Source organism: Nycticebus coucang, chromosome 9 (genome assembly GCF_027406575.1).
Source record: "Nycticebus coucang isolate mNycCou1 chromosome 9, mNycCou1.pri, whole genome shotgun sequence".
NCBI classification, from domain to species: Eukaryota; Metazoa; Chordata; class Mammalia; order Primates; family Lorisidae; genus Nycticebus; species Nycticebus coucang.
In genome coordinates this window covers 42,296,341-42,316,210 of record NC_069788.1, presented here as the reverse complement: position 1 = coordinate 42,316,210, position 19,870 = coordinate 42,296,341, and the positions used below count along the sequence as shown (strand labels likewise).

At 41.9% G+C, this 19,870-nt stretch overlaps 1 protein-coding gene and 1 long non-coding RNA gene across 4 annotated transcripts in view; one reads left to right on the top strand and one right to left on the bottom strand.

The window, feature by feature from the left end:
- Positions 1-8,401: 8,401 nt before the first annotated feature.
- On the bottom strand, positions 8,402-8,949 carry LOC128594115 (uncharacterized). Its single transcript, XR_008382494.1, has 2 exons — positions 8,734-8,949; positions 8,402-8,511 (listed from the first exon to the last, which is right to left on the bottom strand). It is a non-coding gene; the product is annotated as an uncharacterized LOC128594115 (long non-coding RNA).
- The window catches only part of TBC1D22B (TBC1 domain family member 22B), a 77,241-nt gene continuing 66,319 nt past the window's right edge, over positions 8,949-19,870 (top strand). For 2 of the 3 annotated variants that reach the window (XM_053602647.1, XM_053602645.1), the window contains exon 1: positions 8,949-9,146. In XM_053602647.1, coding sequence (XP_053458622.1) covers positions 9,091-9,146 — 56 coding nt within the window. In that variant the 5' untranslated portion in view covers positions 8,949-9,090. The remainder of the gene's footprint in view (positions 9,147-19,870) is intronic. The other variant, XM_053602648.1, reaches the window with a different exon arrangement.

Sequence of the window (19,870 nt, the reverse complement as noted above, 5' to 3'; positions counted from 1 at the left end):
TTGGGTTTTTGTCTGTTTCAGGTGTCTCTTATCTTCCTTGGACCAGAAGCTCCCTGGGACATGCTCTTCTCATGGTGAATGCCTCCAGCCTTCTGCCTATCAGCAGGCTAAAGTCTCTCCTACTTCAATTTCTCCTTTGATCCCATGTTTTTCTCTAATTCACTTTCAGTCTTTATATTCTGCATTAGTTTCCTAGAATTGTTGCAACAAATTACCACAAAATTAGTGGCATAAAACAGCAGGAATTTATTCCCTCATCGTTCTGGAGGCTGGAAATCCAAAATCAAGGTGTCAGCAGGGCTACATGTCCCCCAAAATCTCTAGGGGAGGTTCTTTTCTTCCTCTTCTGGGTTCTGGTGACTCCAGGCGTTTCTTGGTGCGTGGCAGCATCCACACAAACTCCAGCCTTTGTGGTCACATCATATTTGTATTCTCATCCATATGTATTTTCTCTCTTAAAGGACATTTGTCATTGGATTTAGGACCCAACCAAGTAGTCCATGATAATCTCTTCTCAACATCCTTAACTTAATTATATCGGTAAAGTACCTTTCTCAAGTAATCCAGGGATTTGGATATAGACATATTCTTTGGGGAGGGCCACCCACTACATACCCATTTGTACATTTTGAATTGGTACTACATACAAATTTATGAGAAGAGAAAGGAAGGAAGAAAGATTAAGTGTGTCAGAACAGAGATTAAGGTTTCTACTTTTCTGCTCTCTGTTCAAGCCAATTTTGTTCTTCTCTAAGGCTCTCTAAGGCTCTGACTTTGAAACTTCTTCCCCTCTCATTTTTATTTACTGTTGAAACCATCTTATTGGAAATGAAAACAGAACTCTCATCTCCAATAGGTGAAAATTCAAAGTAGTACGACCACTTTGAAAAACAATTAGGCAGCTTTTTGCAAAGCAGAACATACATTTATATACTCTAGATAAGCGATTCTACTCTATGTCAACATCCTAGAGAAGCACTTCTACTTGCTCACTTTTCCAGAAGAGGTGGATAAGAATGTTTATAGCAGGCAGAGCATGGTGACTCACTCCTATAATCCCAGCACTCCCAGAGGCCAAGGCAGGTGGACTGCCTAAGTTCAGGAGTCCCAGACGAGCCTGAGCAAGAGCGAGACCCCGGTCTCTAAAAATAGCCAGGCATTGTGGCAGCACTTAGAGTCCCAGCTACTTGGGGGGTTGAGGCAAGGGAATACGTGAGCTCAAGAGTTTGAGGTTGTTGTGAACTATGACACCATGGCACTCTACCCAGACTGACAAAGTGAGACTGTGCCTCAAAACTAAAAAAAAAAAAAAGAATGTTTACAGCAGAAGAGTTCACAGTGGCACAGAATGTGAAACAACCAAATGCTCATCCATAGTAGCATAGACAAAATGTGGTATTTATAAAATGGAATATTATACAGCAGAGAAAAGAAGTGAACTATAGCTATATTCATGGACATGGGTAAAGCCACAAATCATACTATTGTCTAAATGAAGCAGGCAACAGAAGAACAAATAGAATAACAATATCATCCTTATTATAAACAATATATTACTTATGGTTACAAACATAAGTGGAAAAATATAAAGAAAAACAAGGGGATGATTAATACAAAATTCTGCACAGTGGATACACCTGACAGGGAGAAAAATACGAATGTTCATAAGAAGGGAACCCCAAGAGGCTTCTAAGGTACTGGTAATGTCCTATTATGTAGCATGGGGAGCAGGTACATGAGTACAAATGTTACCTGCCAAACGATACATACTGATTTTATATATTCTTTTGTGTGCATGATATATTTAACATGCCAACCCTACTGTAGGAGAGGATGTGGAGCAAGAGAAACTCACACTCATTGTTGTGAGAATGAATATAAATCGGAAAGACCATTTGGGAGAACATTTTGCAAAATCCAGTGAAGTGAAAGTTACACATGTTCTGGGATCTAGCCATGCCTTTCCTAGGTACTCCTAGGTACTGCATCTGAAAGTGTGATTTTCAAACTTTCTGACCATACCTTCTTATTGAGAAATATATTTTACTTTACAACTAAGCACATGTATCTATCTCAAGTACAAACACAAAAGTATATATAAACACATATGTGTGTAAGTATGTAAAAAGTTGGGGCAAAACTTTTGCAAAGCAATACCTGTAACACATGCAGAACTTTTCTATTTCATTAAAGGTCCAGAACTTTAAATTATTTCAACTCACTAATAGTTTTTTTTAGAGACTGAGTCTCACTTTGTTGCCCTTGGTAGAGAGCTGTGGTGTCACAGCTCACAGCAACCTCCAGCTCTTGGGCTTAGGCGATTCTCCTAAGAGAATTCACCTCCGGAGTAGCTGGACTACAGGCGCCACCACAATGCCCAGCTACTTTTTTGTTGCAGTTTGGCAGGGGCCAGGTTTGAACCCGCCGCCCTCGGTATATGGGGCTGGCGCCTTACCTGCTGAGCCACAGGTGCCACCCCAACTCACTAATAGTTGATGCTATAGTCTGAATGCTGCTATATCATCAAACTTCATGTATTAAAACTTAATCACCAGGGTGATGTTATTAGGAGAAATGGTCTTTGGGAAGTGATTAAGAGGTGAAGGTGGAATTGTGTCCTTATAAGAGGGACCCCAGGAAGATTCCTTGCCCTTTCTACCATCTAAGGACACAGCTAGCAGGTGCTATCTATGAACCAGAAAATAGGTCCTCACCAAACACCAAATCTTCTGGCCTCCAGAACTGTGAGAAATAAATTTTCATAGTTTATAAGCAATATGATCTATGCTATAAGCTATACAATTTATGATATTTTGTTATAGCAGCCCAGACTAAGACAGTTGACAAAGTGTAATTTGAAAAAAAATTACACTAGAGAAAATTTTGTCCCTTTAAAATGTATAAGAGAATGTTGACCAAGCAATTCTCAAAATAAAAATCACTGGAAATGAGAATTGAGGAATATTCACATAATGGAACAGTATATTGCAGCTAAGATGAATAAACTAGAGCTCCATGTATTAACAGAATATTGAGCGAAAAAAGCCAGTTGCTGAAACACACGTACAGTAGGATGCTATTTATAAAGTTTCAAAGAATTTTAAAACATGTTGTTTATGGATACGCACATAGGTAGTAACAGTCTACAACATGCATGGGACGTTGAACACGGGATTCAGGATCGTGATCTCCATCAGAGAGAGAGAGGGGAATGGGATCAGAGAGGGACAAAAGTGGGACTTTAATTATACTTTAAGATTTTTGTTTGTTTGTTTCCTAAAACAAACTACCATGTGTAGTTTGGACCAAATCTCGTGTGCTATTTTTATGTGGCCTATAAGATAAAAATGGTTTTTACATTTTTTAATTACTGAAAAAAGTGAAAGAAGAATATTTCATGACATGAAAATCACATAAAGTTCCAATTTCAATGTGGGTACAGTTTTATTAGAACACAGGAACACAGCCATGCTCGTTTAGTTACATATTGTCTGTGCTTGCCTTCACGCTGCCACGGCAGAGCTGAGTAGCCCCAGCAGAGACTAGATGGTTGGCAAAGCGGAAAACATTTACGATCTAGCCCTTTATAGAAAAAGTTTGCCAGTCTCCAGTTTATTGTGTGACATATAGTTTACTAAATTAAAAATATGGTAATTTTGGCAGGGTGCGGTAGGTAGCACTCTGGGAAGCCGAGGTGGGTGGATTACTTGAGCTCAGGAGTTCGAGACCAGCCTGAGTGAGACCCTGTCTTTACTAAAAACAAAAATTACATTCTAACACTTGGGGAGGCTGAGGAGGGTGGATTGCCTGAGCTCATGAGTTTGAGATCAGCCTGAGCCAGAGCCAGAGCGAGACCTCATCTCTAAAAACATATCTCACCTGCGTTGTGGCAGGTGACTGTAGTCCCAGCTACTTGGGAGGCTGTGGCAAGAGAATTGCTTAAGTCCAAGAGTTTGAGGTTGCTGTGAGCTGTGACACCACGCACTCTACCAAGGGCAACAAAATGAGACTCTGTCTCAAAAAATAAATAAATAAATAAATAAAATAAAATTGAGCTGGGTGTTGTGGTAGGCACCTGTACTCCCAGCTACTCTGGAGGCTGAGGCAAGAGCATCACTGGAGACCAGGAATGAGTTTGAGTTTCCTGTGAACTATGATGCCAAGGCACTGTAGCCTGGGGCAACAGAGTGAGATTGTCTCAAAAAAAAAAAAAAAAAAAAAGGTAATTTTAAAGAAAATTCCAGAAGTAAAAAGATGTATAATTCTACCATCTACCAAAATGTGCTTTCCATGTTTTTTTCTAGTCTTTGACAAAACCCATATATTTTTATTGAAGTCAGGCAAAGACATTTTTCATTCTATTTTTTCCCTGCTGTACATAATTTCATACACATTTTCAATGTGCTATGTAACGTTTAAATTTGCAGTCTTAATGGACACATAAAATGTGGTTCAAGTTTATAAACCACATACCATAATTTGTGTAACTGCCTTGTTTAAACCTTTGTATATCTATTTTCATTTCCCGCTATTTGCAAAGCAAAAAGCATCTTTGTACACAGAGCTTTTTTCTCCTCTTTTTGACTTCCATTCTTAGAATAAATTCCTAGGAATGAAATACCTAATCTTCCCTTTATCCTCCAAACTTTCAACACCCTTTCTTCCTCTCTCTACTCTGATAACCTCTTGCTTCTTCAGTCTTTCTTATCCCTTTGCCATCTCTAATTGCTGCTCTTCCTAGTGGTTGTTTAGGTACTAAAAAAGCTCTCTTGCTCTTAATAAATCCCTCCTTGACCTCACCATCTCTTAAATGGTCCAACATTGTGCTATGCACCATGAGGGCTGCTTACTGCTCTCATTTCTTTTTTTTTTTGCAGTTTTTTGCCGGGGCTGGCCTGAACTCACCACCTCTGGCATACTTGGAGCCACAGGTGCCACCCCTTGCTCTCATTTCTAACTCTTTCTCTCCTCACTGGGTTTACTTCCTTCCACTCTACTCCTTTGCTAAAGTTAAAGTCTGCCAGTGATCTCTCTGTAAGCCCAAAGGTTTTTTTCTCTATTTTTATCTTCCCACTGGAGCTTCTGGTCTGAAATGACCTCCCTACTGTTCTTCAGGCCTCTTTCTTTTCCTGTTCTGTCTCTACTCACGGTTTATCTCTTTTATGGAACTTTCTCAACGGGTTGGTATATGCCCAGCTCTTTTGAGGCCACCTTCAACCCAGGCCTATCTCATTCCTTTAACTCAACTTTGTCCCATTCTAAGTTGTTTTGCTTCCCTTTGAATGAAGATGAAGGAGGAAAAAGTAAAGACTTGCAGTCACACAACATTAAGAGTCCTCTACTTATAGCTTAAAATAATAAAACCTTTGTGGCTCGGCGTCTGTAGCTCAAGCAGCTAAGGTGCCAGCCACATATACCAGAGCTGGTGGGTTTGAATCCAGCCTGAGCCTGGACAATGACAACTACAATCAAAACATAGCTGGGCATTGTGGAGGGCGCCTGTAGTCCCAACTACTTGGGAGGCTGAGGCAAGAGAATCACTTAAGCCCAGGAGTTGGAGGTTGCTGTGAGTGGTGATGCCACAGCACTCCACCCAGGGTGACATAGTGAGACTCTGTCTCATATAAATAAATAAAATAAAATAAAATAAAACCCTTGAGATAAGTTCAAGAATCACAGGCCATACTATACTAGTAACAGAAGATCTACAAAGTGTGTCAGTGTTACCTGGAAGCATGTTAGAAATGCTGAATTGTAGGCTCCACCTCAGACTTACAGAATCAGAACCCATGCTCTTACCATAACCCCCTGTGATTCTCAGGGGGTTGCAATAAGTATAAGCAACACTGGTCTAGTGGACACTAAGTGCCTGCCATCAAAACCCTCCATTGAAAGGGCTCCATGGACTCCTTAGAAACTTCAAACCTATGATTTACACCTCTAGCTGGGCAAAGTTTGGTGTAAGGGTGATCTGGCTGCCATAGCTATTACCTCTTTGACGACAACTGACTGACTGATACCCAGGCTTATTGTGTGGGTGGCCTTTCTCCTCTTTATTCTAGGTGTAGGTACATTCTTCTGAAGCTGTAAAAGAGTCTAAAAAAGACAATTTCTCTCAAGAAATAAATATTGTTCTTCAATCAAGAGTACAGATAAGCCTATAGAATCTTTCATACAGTGGCCACATCCTACTAGGGTTAGGAAACATCATTTCTATAAAATTTCCTTTAAAAAATGTGTATAAACAACATAGAACCAAAAAGACAAGAAATATCTATATTCTTCATTCTCTCATCAGTAAGTATTTATTAAGCACCTACTATGTGCCAAACTCTATTCTAGATGCTGGAAATGCAGTAGGGAACCAAACAGACAAAGCAACAAAGCATTTACTTGGTAGAGTGTATGTGGTTGGTTTAGATTTTGGTGGTCTTGGGGATAATGGTGAGAAGAGTCCAAGAATCTCAATGTCCTATAAAATGCTATTTTTTTTTTTTTGAGACAGAGTCTCACTTTGTTGCCCTTGTTAGAGTGCTGTGAAATCACAGCTCACAGCAACCTCCAGCTCCTGGGCTTAGGCAATTCTCTTGCCTCAGCCTCCCAAGTAGCTGGGATTACAGGTGCCAGCCACAACACCCAGCTATTTGTTGTTGTTGTTGTTGTTGTTGTTGTTGTTGCAGTTTGTCTGGGGCCGGGTTTGAACTTGCCACCCTCGGTATATGGGGCCAGAGCCCTACTCACTGAGCCACAAGCTCCGCCCTCAAATGCTATTTGAAGTTACCACCATGCAACTAAAGTGAATTTTTAAAAAATCTTGGACGGGAAACTGGCTTAGATATAGAAAACTAAGGTAAGAATAATAGGGCTTCTTCAGGTAGCAATGTTAATAGCATCCCTTGGGAATCAGTATTATTATATTATTTAACATTTCATAAATGATCAAGAAAAAGGAATACTTTGAGGTATTTCTAGGTACACAAATTATACTTTGCTTTCCACACAGTAAAATGTCAAGTCAATAGGGAACACCTCCTGGAACATTTCTAAAGCTCTGTAAATAAACTAGAAAGTAGCTTGCCCCATGGACAAGCGTAAGGCAGCTCACATTGGGGAAGACAATTCAGATGACACCTTTAAGACAATGAACTCTGAACTGCCATTAGCCACTAGATGAGGAATCTAGAAGTGTAGATTCCTTCAAGACCTTAACTCTTCTGAAGACCAAAATGTCAGCAAAAGTTTTGGCAAAATATCAGCCTCGAGGAAACTTCATGACACAACTCTTAGGGCTCAGTGTGCAGTGCTGGTCGTTGCATCCAAAGAAAAAGAAATGCCAGAGAAAGGTAGGCAAAATGATTAAAAAGACAGAAAGGGGCGGTTCCCGTGGCTCAGTGAGTAGGGCGCCGGCCCCCTATGCCGAGGGTGGCGGGTTCAAACCCAGCCCCGGCCAAACTGCAACAACAACAAAAAAATAAATAGCCGGGCGTTGTGGCGGGCGCCTGTAGTCCCAACTGCTCGGGAGGCTGAGGCAGGAGAATCGCCTAAGCCCAGGAGTTAGAGGTTGCTGTGAGCCGTGTGACGCCACGGCATTCTACCCGAGGGCGGTACAGTGAGACTCTGTCTCTACAAAAAAAAAAAAAAAGACAGAAAGGCTTTTGTGTGATGGGTTAAATGCCCATAAAGAAGATAAGATGATAGGCTATAAAAGCATGAAAAATTCAGACAGGGTAAAACAACCCTTTCATACAATCCCATAATTCTAAAATTAGAGGAAAAAAACAGCTTAAAAACGAGAGTAACATCTATGTAGAAAGAGTCCATTAGAGGACATGTAAAAGAAGGGCCTTCTTTAAACAGGGGGCCCTGAGGTGTTCTCCAGTATGTGGGAGGACATGTGGTAGCAGTAAATGAAGTGGGGAGGGGGCAACCAGCCCACCTCAGTAGTCCTTTGTTGAGACAAAAACTGCTGTGGATGGGCTTGCTTTTCCTCTCTCCCCAAATCACTGTGGAATACAACCACAGAAACTCAAAAAGAGCAAAACGCACACAAAAAGCATTTAAAGGATTCAAAATGCTAATATTAAATGTCATTCTTTTTTTTTTAATGTCATTCTGAGTGAAAATTAGATTGAAAATAAATTCAAGGGTGAAAGATGTATAATAGACTAATAAGTAAAATTAAGAATTTTTTGGGGGGGGTACATTCTTAATCTTTGCGGTTGGCACCATGGAGAAATATTATGTCCTCAAAAGAAATAATACATGATAATCTGGATTGTGTGGATAAAATATTTCCTTAAGCATCTGGTTTCTCATGGCCAGAAAGTGAGTTATGGTTTGATACAGCGATTAGATCATTTGAATTTCACCCAAGCACAAGTCCTTCAATAGTTTCAATTACCAGAGCACGGGGACACTGATGAATCGACTGTTACTCACGCGTTGAACAGTTACCAAGTCTGAACTATCGGATCTCTACCGATCTTCCTTCGCAGAAAAATAAAACAGGATCTAAATGGAACAAGGAAAGGGGAGGGTCAACCAGACTGTCACTGAGTTGAGAGACGTTAAAAATGGACCCCAACCAACATAAGGGCACTTACTTTTACGTCAAAGATTTATTTATACATATATATTTATATTATACTGTCTCCTTCCAAAAATTATTTGACTCGGGAACTTGACTCGCCACAAGAAGTCCTCTTTCTTCTCTCCCATCCGTCCTTTCTTTACCTGTTTCTTGGCTCCTGGAGGGTGGGCTAGGAACTTTCGGCCCCGCCTCCCGGCTCGCCAAGCTCCGCCTTCCCGGGCCACCTGTGTGCCCAACCCCTGACGTTGCCGCTTAGGCTTCAAGGGCCTGCAGGATTCCGGCTCCCGATTGGTCTCTCGTCCACGCCTTGCACAGCCCACCAATGGCAGCGTCTCTGGGTTGGAGGGTGCCCACATCCAAGATGGCGCCCCCGGGAGCTGGGAGCGGGTGACCGGCGGCGGGGAAGCGGCCTGGGTTGGCCCTCAGCTTGCGGGGTCCTGGGGGCATCTCGCTTGGTACACCCCCTGGCCCGCCCACAAGGCCTTCCCCGGGCCAAAGCAATGGCCGCCGAGAACAGCAAGCAGTTTTGGAAGAGGAGCGCTAAGCTGCCAGGGAGGTGAGTCCAGGACGCTGAGAGGGAGAGGGGATTAGACCAAACCTTTCCAGATCCTGATCCCTAAATCCCGCGGGCCTGGGGCGGCACCAAGGCCAGAAAACTGGTTTGGGGGAATCCCGGACTGGGGAAGCTGGAGCTGCCTGGTGGTGGCCGGGCAGCTGTCAAGCAGGGGAGCCGGCAGCTGGGTGTGGGTGCAGATCCGGATCTGGGGGCGGAGGTCTCAGGAGAGGTGACCTCCAGCTGGGAGGTGGCTGAACACCCGGCGTTAGGGGCAGTGGAGTTGGGTGAATAGCCAGCGTCTGTCCCAGACTCGGAGAGCCATCCCCAGAGCTGCCTCCCACTTTAAACAGAACTCTCTCTCAGGGGTCTCCACCACACACAGGTGGTTCCTTGCATGAAGATGGCCCCTTTCCTTGCTCGCCCACCGTGGCGAGGGTTCTGGTGGGAGCTCGGGGCCGCCTGCTGAGGGGGGCGGGCAGGAAAAGTGAGGACAGTTCCCTAGCCCAACCTTACTTTTATCTTGAGTTGGCCCTTTCTCATTAGGAATTATTACAAGATGACCACAGAATCAGGGTTATTATTCCTCTGGCATTTTTCTAAGGAATTGATCAACCCCAAGTGACCTCTTCCTCCTCTGCGTTGTAATGCTCTTTTGTGCAAATACACTAAATTCTTTCATTCTTAGTTGGAGAGCAGATCTTCTAAGTTACTTTCAAACCCTCTCCTCCCCACCTCTTTCGGTGTATGTTGAAGACTCTTAGCAATTATCCATCCATCAATTAGCTATTGGTTTACAGTTTCAATTTGTTTGGGGCAGAGTCCTGAGAAGTATAAGGAGTGTATGTTTCAGGTGTGAATTTAAGATATCAGTCAGCCACAGTCTACTTGATGAAATTCATGTTTGGTTATGCCTCACTTGCTGCCTTTTCTAATTAATTCAGGTCTTTTCTCTACAGGATAATCCTTTGAACTTGTGACTACCCCCTCCCCCTTTTTAAAGCAAGAGAGAAATAAGCGTCAGTAGTGGCTATTAAGGATCCTATTGACATATGGAGAAAAGGATGAGAATCAGCTTTTAGTAATACATATGAAAATAATACAAAGGAATGCAAAGATAGCTTCAGATTAAAGTGCTGTGAAATTACAGTGTTAATATTAGTGTTAAAGATGTTCTGTGTTTTAGATAAGCACCACTTCCTGCCAACTGATTCCTCTTTCCTTCCTGGTCTAGTGAGCTCTTCAGTTGTGCTAACTCCTATTCTCTGAGGTTTTCCATAGTGAGATCATTAAATTTTGACATCCTGAGATTATAATCAGAATCCATGGGAAAATTTATATCAGGAAGCAATATGAGAGTTGTGAGACATGGCATAGTCTTTTATGCCTTCTGACTGGAGGTTACTATTAACATCTTTTGTTTTTTATATTTCCATTTTTGGGCTACAGAAACAGCTTAAAAGTGCTACTTCTGTACAATAGAAAGAGAAGTCTTTCTAGTTTCTTCAAGTTTTTGGCTTCCTTTTTCATTTTGAAGATTATAGAGAGATAGGAGAGAGAACTTTTGAGTTCAGAAAAACTTGTGTTATTATTTGGGCTTTCTTACCTAGGCAACCACAATAAATAATTGACTTAATAGTCTCTTTAGGCCTCAGTTTCCTTATCTGTGAAATGAGGAGTAAAAATACTTTTCACAGGGCTACTGTGAAGACTAGATGAAATATCCTATTTGTAAAGAATTTAGGACAGGCTCTTTTCCTCCCTGGTTTCCTGAGGATCTCCTGCCATCATGAACAACACAGTAACTATCTGGACCAGGAAGTTCATGACCAACAGACTATTTCAGAGGAAACATGGTCATTCATGTCCTTCACTCTGAGGAGGCAACAGTACCAAAGACAGAAATTAGGGAAAAACTAGCCAAAATGTACAAGACCATCCGATGTCTTCATATTTGGGTTCAGAACTCACATTGGTGGTGGCAAGACAATGGACTTTGGCATGATGTATGATTCCTTGGATCATGCAAAGAAAAATGAATCCAAACATAGACTTGCAAGGCATGGCCTGTGTGAGAAGAAAAACACTTCAAGAAAGCAGCGAAAGGAACACAAGAACAGAATGAAGAAAGGAGACTGCAAAGACTAATGTTGGTGCTGGCAAAAAGGCGGAGGAGTAAAGACTCTACAGTGATGTTATCTGCAGCCATTGTTTAGATTTTTCACAAGAAGATTAAGAAAGACTTCATGTGGAAAAGAAAAACCTAGGACAGTGTCTACATAAAACATAATTGCTCAAAAAATTATTAATATTACTGGTATTATTAGAGCAAGTAATCATTTAAAATAATGTTTCTCAGATCCTTACTGTAGTACTAGTTATTTGTCTTCATTATTTATTCTTACTGCATTAAGAATTATGGTTGCCATAATTCATAATAGTTTTTTTTTAATTTTGCTTTCAATCTTACTTTAAAGTTTTATTTTTCTTTCTTTTCTTTTTTATTGAGACAGATTCTCACTTTGTGGCCTTCAGTAGAGTACTGTGGCATCATAGCTCACAGCAACCTCCACCTCCTGGGCTTACGCAATTCTCTTGCCTCAGCCTCCCAAATAGTTGGGACTACAGGTGCCTGCCAGAACGCCCAGCTATTTTTTGGTAGAGACAAGGTCTCACTCTGGCTCATGCTGGTCTCGAACCTCTGAGCTCAGGTTAATCCGCGTTGGCCTCTCTCAGGGTGCTAGGATTACAGGCGTGAGCCACCACGCCCGGCTGTAATTCATAATAGTTTTTGAGACAGAGCCTCAAGCTATTGCTCTGGGTAGAGTGCTGTGGCATCACACCACTCACAGCAACTTCCAACTCCTGGGCTCAAGCGATTCTCCTGCCTCAGCCTCCCCAAGTAGCTGGGACTACAGGTGCCCGCCACAACACCAGGCTATTTTTGATCGCAGCCATCATTGTTGTTTGGTGGGCCCAGGCTGGATTCGAACCCGCCAGCTTAGGTGTATGTGGCTGGCGCCTTAGCCAATTGAGCCACAGGCGCCAAGCCTCATAATAGTTTTTAGTTGTTTTTTTTTTTTTGAGACAGGATCTTGCTCTGTTACCCTGGCTAGGGTACAGTTGTGTCATCATAGCTCACTATAACCTCAGACTCCTGGGCTGAAGTGATTCTCCTGCCTCAGCCTTCTGAGTAGCTGAAACTACACGTGCGCACTAGGACACGTGGCTAATTTTTGTAGAGAGGTGTCTTGCTCTTGCTCAGGCCAGCATAATGGTTTTTAGTACCTTGCTTGTTGAAGAGAAATATTGTTCATTTGTATGCTTTCAGCAAGGAACCCTAAAGGAACCCCTGGTTATGGGAGAAAACTGAGGGTTTTTTTTAGATAGAAGGGTACTTTAATTTAAGGAAAATAGGCATTTTCTCAAGAATAGAACTTCCGCATCTGTACTTTTTCAGTCATAGAGAAGAACAACTTTCTCTTGAGGAAATGATACAAATGACTGCCCTAAGTTCGTGGTAACTTAGAAGTGAAACTACTTTACTGTTTTTTGCAAACTGAAAGGTAAAAAATGGATGGCAGGTTACTTTCATTTTCTTTGATCATGATCCAGTGACTTTAGTGACAACAAACAGGAATTTTATTAAATAAAATAACCTACATTCAAAATGAATGAAACATTCTTTTTTTTAAAACAACAGCTTTATTGAGATATATTCACATACTGTAAAATCACCCTTTTGAAGTATGCAATCCAATAGTATTTTTTTTTAATCGAGACAGAGTCTTACTATGTTGCCCTCTGTAGAGTGCTGTGGTGTCACAGCTCACAGCAACCTCAGACTCTTGGGCTTAAGCAATTCTCTTCTCTCAGCCTCTCAAGTAGCTAGGACTACAGGCACCTGCCACAATTCCCGACTATTTTTTGTTGCAGTTGTTATTGTTGTTTAGGTGGCCTTGGCCAGGTTCAAACCTGCCAACTTCAGTGTATGTGGCTGGCGCCATAACCACTGTGCTACGGGCATCGAGCCACAATCCTGTAGTAGTTAGTATATTCATCTATAGTATAGATGGTTCTGTGCTATCATCACCACAAATTTCAGAATGTTTTCAATATTCCAGAAAGAAACTCTGTACCTATTAGAGTATAGTAGCAGTCACTTCCCATTCCCTCTCCCTCCTGACCTTAGTAACTACTATTCTACTTTCAGTTTCTATGGATTTACCCATTCTGGAGTAAAGCAGAGTAATATGTATGAGGCCTTTTGTGACAGGCTGCTTCTATTAAGCATGGTGATTTCAGCCTCATCTATGTTGATCACGTATCAGTACTGCATTCCATTTAATGGCTGAATATTTTATGGTGTGGATAAACCACATTTTGTTTATCCATTCATCAGTTGATGGCAATTTGGGTTTTTTACTTTTTGACTACTAGGAATGATGTTCTGTGAACATTTGTACATAAGTTTTTGTGTGGACATATGTTTTCCATTCTTTTGAGTATATGCAGGAGTGAGATTGCTGGTTATCTTTTAAAGTTCTCTCAGTTATTCACAAGAGCCCTATGTACTTAATACATCAAATGGTTATTGTATTGATAACTAAGAAGATAAGAGACAGTATGTATCATTGTAGTTAAAAATTCATGTTCTGGAATCTGACTGTTTGGGTTCAAATCCCAGCTCTTGCACTTTCTAGCTATGTAACCTTGTGGAAGTTAATTAACTTCTCTGTTCCTTAGTCTCCTCATCTATAAAATGGGAATAGAGTCTCAACCCTGTACAACTATTGTGAGAATTAAATGAGTTAATGTATAACAAGTGGTTGGAAGGTAATCAATAATATAATAATTATTATAAGAATGATAATTACGGCTCGGCGCCTGTAGCACAGTGGTTACGGAGCCAGCCACATACACTGAGGGTGGCAGGTTCAAACCCGGCCCGGGCCAGCTAAACAACTGCAACAGAAAAATAGCTGGGCATTGTGGCAGGCGCCTGTAGTCCCAGCTACTTGGGAGGCTGAGGCAAGAGAATTGCTTAAGCCCAAGAGTTTGAGGTTGCTGTGAGCTGTGACGCCATAGCACTCTATCGAGGGGACATAGTAAGACTCTGTCTCAAAAAAAAAAAAAAGAAGAATTATTATTGTAGTAGCTCCAATTTTTGTTTTCTCCTCTTGCTTTAGTTTCTAAAACTGGAATTGAAAAGCTTTGATCAATGGTGTATTTGAAGCTTCCAGTGAGTGTTGGGCAGGAAGAAAAAAAACAAACTCATTACCCATTGTTAATTAGGCAGAGGGTTTGTGATGGCACAAAGAAGCCTAGTGCAGGGTAGATGTGGCCATCAGGTGTTCATTAGTGATGACGAGTATGATTTTGAGCAGTGGTTCTCAAACTTCAGGGAGTCACCGGGAGGGCTCATTAAGACATAGCTTGCCAGGCCCCACTTCCATAGCCTCTGATTTGGTAGGGCCAAGTTACCAAGTGCTGCTGCTGGTTTAGGAGACGCCCTCTGAGGACCACTGAGAACAGAGCCCTGAATTTGATTCAAAGAAATCTGAGTCTCAGTGCTGGTGGCTTTTGCCGTATGGATCTTGAAATATTAGTGCATTTCCATATGGCTGTCTAGTAGGCATCTCATTTATAATGTCGTTAAACAGAACTCTTGACTTACACTTCTGTCCCCTTCTGCAAAGCTGTCTTTCAGTTTCACTTAATGGTCCCACCATTCACCAAGTTCCTCAGGCCAAAAATCCTAATGTCTTTGATTTTTCTCTTCCCTTCCTGCTATATCCAATTCAACAGCAAATTCTGTTGGTGTGTTAGAATATATCCCAAATCTAAGCTGTTCTTTCCACTTCCAGCCAGACGGCCCTGGATCAAACTGAGCCCTCTCTTGCCTGGACTACTGCTGTAGCCTCCTAATTGGTCTTCCCGCTTTTCTTCGTGCCCGTCTCCATTTGTAGTTAGAATAAAATCCAAATTCTTTAAGTCTTCCAGGTCCTTCATGGTTGGAAAGATAGGCCAACTTAGGGGCTTCAATCTTAATCCTAAAATCCCGTGAATCTGATACAAAACTCAGTATAATGGTTCCACGCTGTTTGGGCAGATACTTTACAATCTGTTCTTGGCTTGGAAATGTTTTACTGATAAAGTGAGTGACTAGGAGATACTAAATTATCACTGAAATTGCATAGATCTCTGATTCTGGCAAACTTCTCAGAGTGAGTGTGTGGACTTGAATCGGTTGCCAACACATTTGGCATTTAAGTTGGACAGCTCTATTCCCATATTTGCTTTAGTTTTTTTGTCAGCCCTAAGCAAACACCTGTTGATTTTTCTTTTTTCTTTTTTTGTAGAGACAGAGTCTCACTTTATGGCCCTCGGTAGAGTGCCTCACACAGCTCACAGCAACCTCCAACTCCTGGGCTTAAGCGATTCTCTTGCCTCAGCCTCTCAAGTAGCTGGGACTACAGGCGCCTGCCACAACGCCCGGCTACCTGTTGATTTTTCTTTTTTTTTGTAGAGACAGTCTCACTTTACCGCCCTCGGTAGAGTGCCATGGCGGCACAAGGCTCACAGCAACCTCTAATTCTTGGGCTTATGCGATTCTCTTGCCTCAGCCTCCCGAGCAGCTGGGACTACAGGTGTCCGCCACAACGCCCGGCTATTTTTTTTGTTGCAGTTTGGCCGGGGCTGGGTTTGAACCCGCCACCCTCAGCATATGGGGCCGGCACCCTACTCACTGAGCCACAGGCGCCGCCCAACCTGTTGATTTTTCTACCGAGGTTTTTTGCACTGTTGCTACAACTATGCTAATACTTTTTTTTTTTTTTTGAGGCAGAGTCTCACTATGTCACCTCAGTAGAGTGCTGTGGTGTCACAGCTCACAGCAACCTCAAACTCTTGGGCTTTAGCTATTCTCTTGCCTCAGCCTCTCAAGTAGTTGTAACTACAGGCGCCTGCCACAACGCCTGGCCACTTTGTTGTTGTTGTTGCAGTTGTCATTGTTGTTTAGCAGGCCTGGTCCAGGTTCAAACCCGCCTGCCTTGGTATATGTGGCTGGCGCCCTAACTACTGAGCTATGGGCGCCGAGCCTATGCTAATACATCATGTGGGTTTGATTTTATTAAAGAATGACAGGTTGATAGGACTTTGTCCCCATTTTGTCTTCTGGCAACACATCCAATGGCATTCTTTTCTCCGCAGATGTGGTGTAATTTTTCTGAGACACAGCACATCAACCTCTGGTTTTTAGGTCTGTCTCACTAAAGAAGTGTCGGTGTGAGCAGAGGTCTGGGTTTTGTAGAGTTCTAACCTTCACTCATTAAGTGTTGTTAAGTGCCTGCTGGTGTGTGTTGCGCTCTGCCAGGTGGCAAGAGGACTACAGAAAAAGATATGGCACTACCATGGCTTTCTAGAAGCTGAAAATCTGCTTGGCACCCTGGCTTCCCCTAGAAAGGACTCTGTATGATTGACTTTCCGGTTTTTCCACTTAACATATGTTACATTTGTAATCAGTAAAACTTAAAAGTGGGGTTGGATGAAAACACACTGTTGAATAAAAAAGCAAATGATATGTATAGTGCGCGGTCTTTTATGTAAAGTTTAAAAACAAAAAAATACTGTGTGTTGTTTATGGGTATATGCGTATATGTAAGAAGTATAAAAACAGATGGGAAGAAGTCCCTCCAACTTCAGAATAGTGGTTATCTCTTGGGGAGGGAAGGAGGGAACTGCAACTGGGATGTCAGTTGTCTAACACTTTATTTTCTTAAAAAAGAAATGGGGAAAACGTTAACATTTGTTAAATCAGAGTGATGGTTCATGGGTGCTTGTTATATTGTTCTCTGTACTTTTCTTTGTGTTTGAAAATGTCAATTTTTGTATTTGTATTAGATTTATTTTTTTATCTTGTGTTGGAGAGAGCAGCCAGATAGCCATGAAATGAAGTAAAATTTAAAGTAGCGTTATGATTAAGAGTCAAAACAAGTCCTATATACAGTGTGATACTATTTATATAAAGTTTTACATGCAAAACAATATATTGCTTAGGGATACATAGAAACACAAGATGAGAATGAAAAGCCAGATTTAATAGAGTAGCTTTCTGGGAGGGCAAGCAGGGATCTGCCCCAGGGTTTTGACTCCATAACGTCCTATTTCTTAAACTGGCTGGTGAACATCTACCTGATGGTGCCTTATATTATGATTTAACTCTAGTTTATTTTAAAAATGTATAAGCCCTGATTTATGTATGTTAGGGAATCAGAAGGCATGGGTTAGTGGATGTTGGGGGTGGGGACAGGAAAGTCTCATGGGGGTGTAGAATTTGAAGGATGGATACAATAGGAAAGGGGTGTACAAACTAGAAAGGGCATTCCAAGTAGAGAGCTTGATTTAATAATTTGGGCATGTTTGAAAGGTGGGGTAGAAATCAGCCTTCCCTAGTGGGGAGTTTGCGTTTGGGAGGAGTAGAGATGATACAGGCTGATAGGTGAATTATATGTAGTAAATGTCAGGAAATTAAGCACCTTACTTGTTGGGCCCTTTTAGTCTATCTTCATTTAGGCTCTGTAATCGTCTTGGTTTGTCTTCATTTTCTAACTTTTTGCCTGTCCTTTGTGAGGTGCAATAAACTGACTTATTACACAAAGTGTTCCACATTCAGATACATCATGGTTTAGTTCGAGAATATGTTAACAAATTCAATTTGGGCTGTGATGCCTTTGCTGATGAAGTCCATCATTTATCTCAGCCTTTCTGGCTGTGCCAGCACATTGGGCTGACAGCTTTAAAGAATAGTCTACTGTGATTTTAAGATTTCTTTCCTAGATGGTAATGGATGGGCTCTGGCCCTTAAGTCTGCACAATTAGGCTTGCTTTTTTCCTGCATGAATTACTGGCAAGTGGTAATGCTCTTTTAAGTGGGGGTGGGGTTCCTATCCCTCACTTAACCTAACTGGCCTGTTGAGATAATTCCTGCATCACTGCTTGGCCTTTTGGCTAAGATCAAGTGAGCTCTCCCTGTGGAATTTATCCCCTGATTTTGTGGTTTACTGCAAAGAGGGCTGTGGCTCATCTTAGATTATTTGCAAATGCTAAGTGCAAGTCAGTGGCCCTTTTGCGGGGAGGGATTTGGTGGTGGTTTTGTGTTTTACTTTTTGCTTTGTCTAGTCCCTCTTCCCTAAGCCAAATTTTCCCATTACTCTTTGGTTCTTGTTTTATTCCCTCTTCTTTTCCTCTGCCTTGGAAACCCTTTAAACACATTAGAGTAGTATTGTTTGTTTTTCAGAGTTTGTATTTCTGTAGTAGTACGTGTAATGATTTGTTTACAAATTACTTAACTTTCCAGAGAGGTTTATGGAGTATAAATGCGTATAGCTAAAAAGGTAGGCACAATATCCATAAACAAGATCATATGCAAAAAGATTCCCTCTGAAATCTTAATAGAAATAAATGTGAATATGATTGACTTGGTTACATTTTTAATTACAGGCATCTTTAGGATCACCTCTGTTATGTGAAACAAAGTCACTGGTAAATTTGTTCAGTTTCCTGAATATTGGGATAAGGTTTATGTTAGAAAAATGGAAGAGAGGAGGAAAACTACCATTACTTGCTTGGGTTGCTGGGTAGTGTTTGAATGTTTGTAAGTCTTCCTTACTACCTGCCTGCTACTAAATGAATATTGCCACCCACCAGAAGTTGTACTAAAGGACTTTTGACACATTCGCCCATTTAAACCTTCCAACCCTCTTATGATTGCTTAATTTTTTTCTTTCTTTTTTTTTTTTTTTTCCTGAGACAGAGTCTCACTTTGTTGCCTCCCAGAAGAGTGCTGTGGCATCACAACTCACAGCAACCTCAGCCTCCTGGGCTCAAGCGATTCTATTGGCTCAGCCTCCAGAGTAGCTGGGACTACAGGCACTATTTTTTAGAGGTGGGGTCTCTCTCTAGCTCAGGCTAGTCTGGAACTCATGAGCTCAGATGGTCCGCCCACCTGGGCCTCCCAGAGTGCTGGGATTACAGGCTGAGCACCAGCCCTGCTTAATTTCTTTCTTTTTTCTTTTCTTTTTTTTTTTTTTTTTCTGAGACAGAGTCTCACTATGTTGCCCTTGGTAGAGTGCTGTGGCATCACAGCTCACAGCAACCTCAAACTCTTGGACTTAAGCCATTCTCTTGCCTCAGCCTCCCGAGTAGCTGGGACTATAGGCGCCCACTACAATGCCAGGCTGTTTTTTGTTGCAGTTGTCATTGTTGTTTTAGTTGGCCGGGGCCAGGCTTGAACCCGCCAGCCTCAGTGTATGTGCCCTACTCACTGAGTTACGGGCACCGCCTGCTTAATTTATTTCTTATGAAGGTGATAATTGTACATGATAGTAAATCAGAAAGGTACAAAGGCTGTGCAGTGAAAACTGAGTCTCTCTGGAGCCCCATCCGCTGTCATCAGGCTCCTGTAGCAAACTGCACCTACTGGTGTCTTGGGTATGCTTTCAGAGATACCCTATGAATACACGGAGCTACATAAAGATGGGTGTGTATTTTTAAGATTAAAAAATGATGACATACAGTTCTGCATTACTCTCTTTTCTTTTTTTTGTAGAGACAGAGTCTCACTGTACCGCCCTTGGTAGAGTGCCGTGGCGTCACACGGCTCACAGCAACCTCTAACTCTTGGGCTTACGCGATTCTCTTGCCTCAGCCTCCCGAGCAGCTGGGAC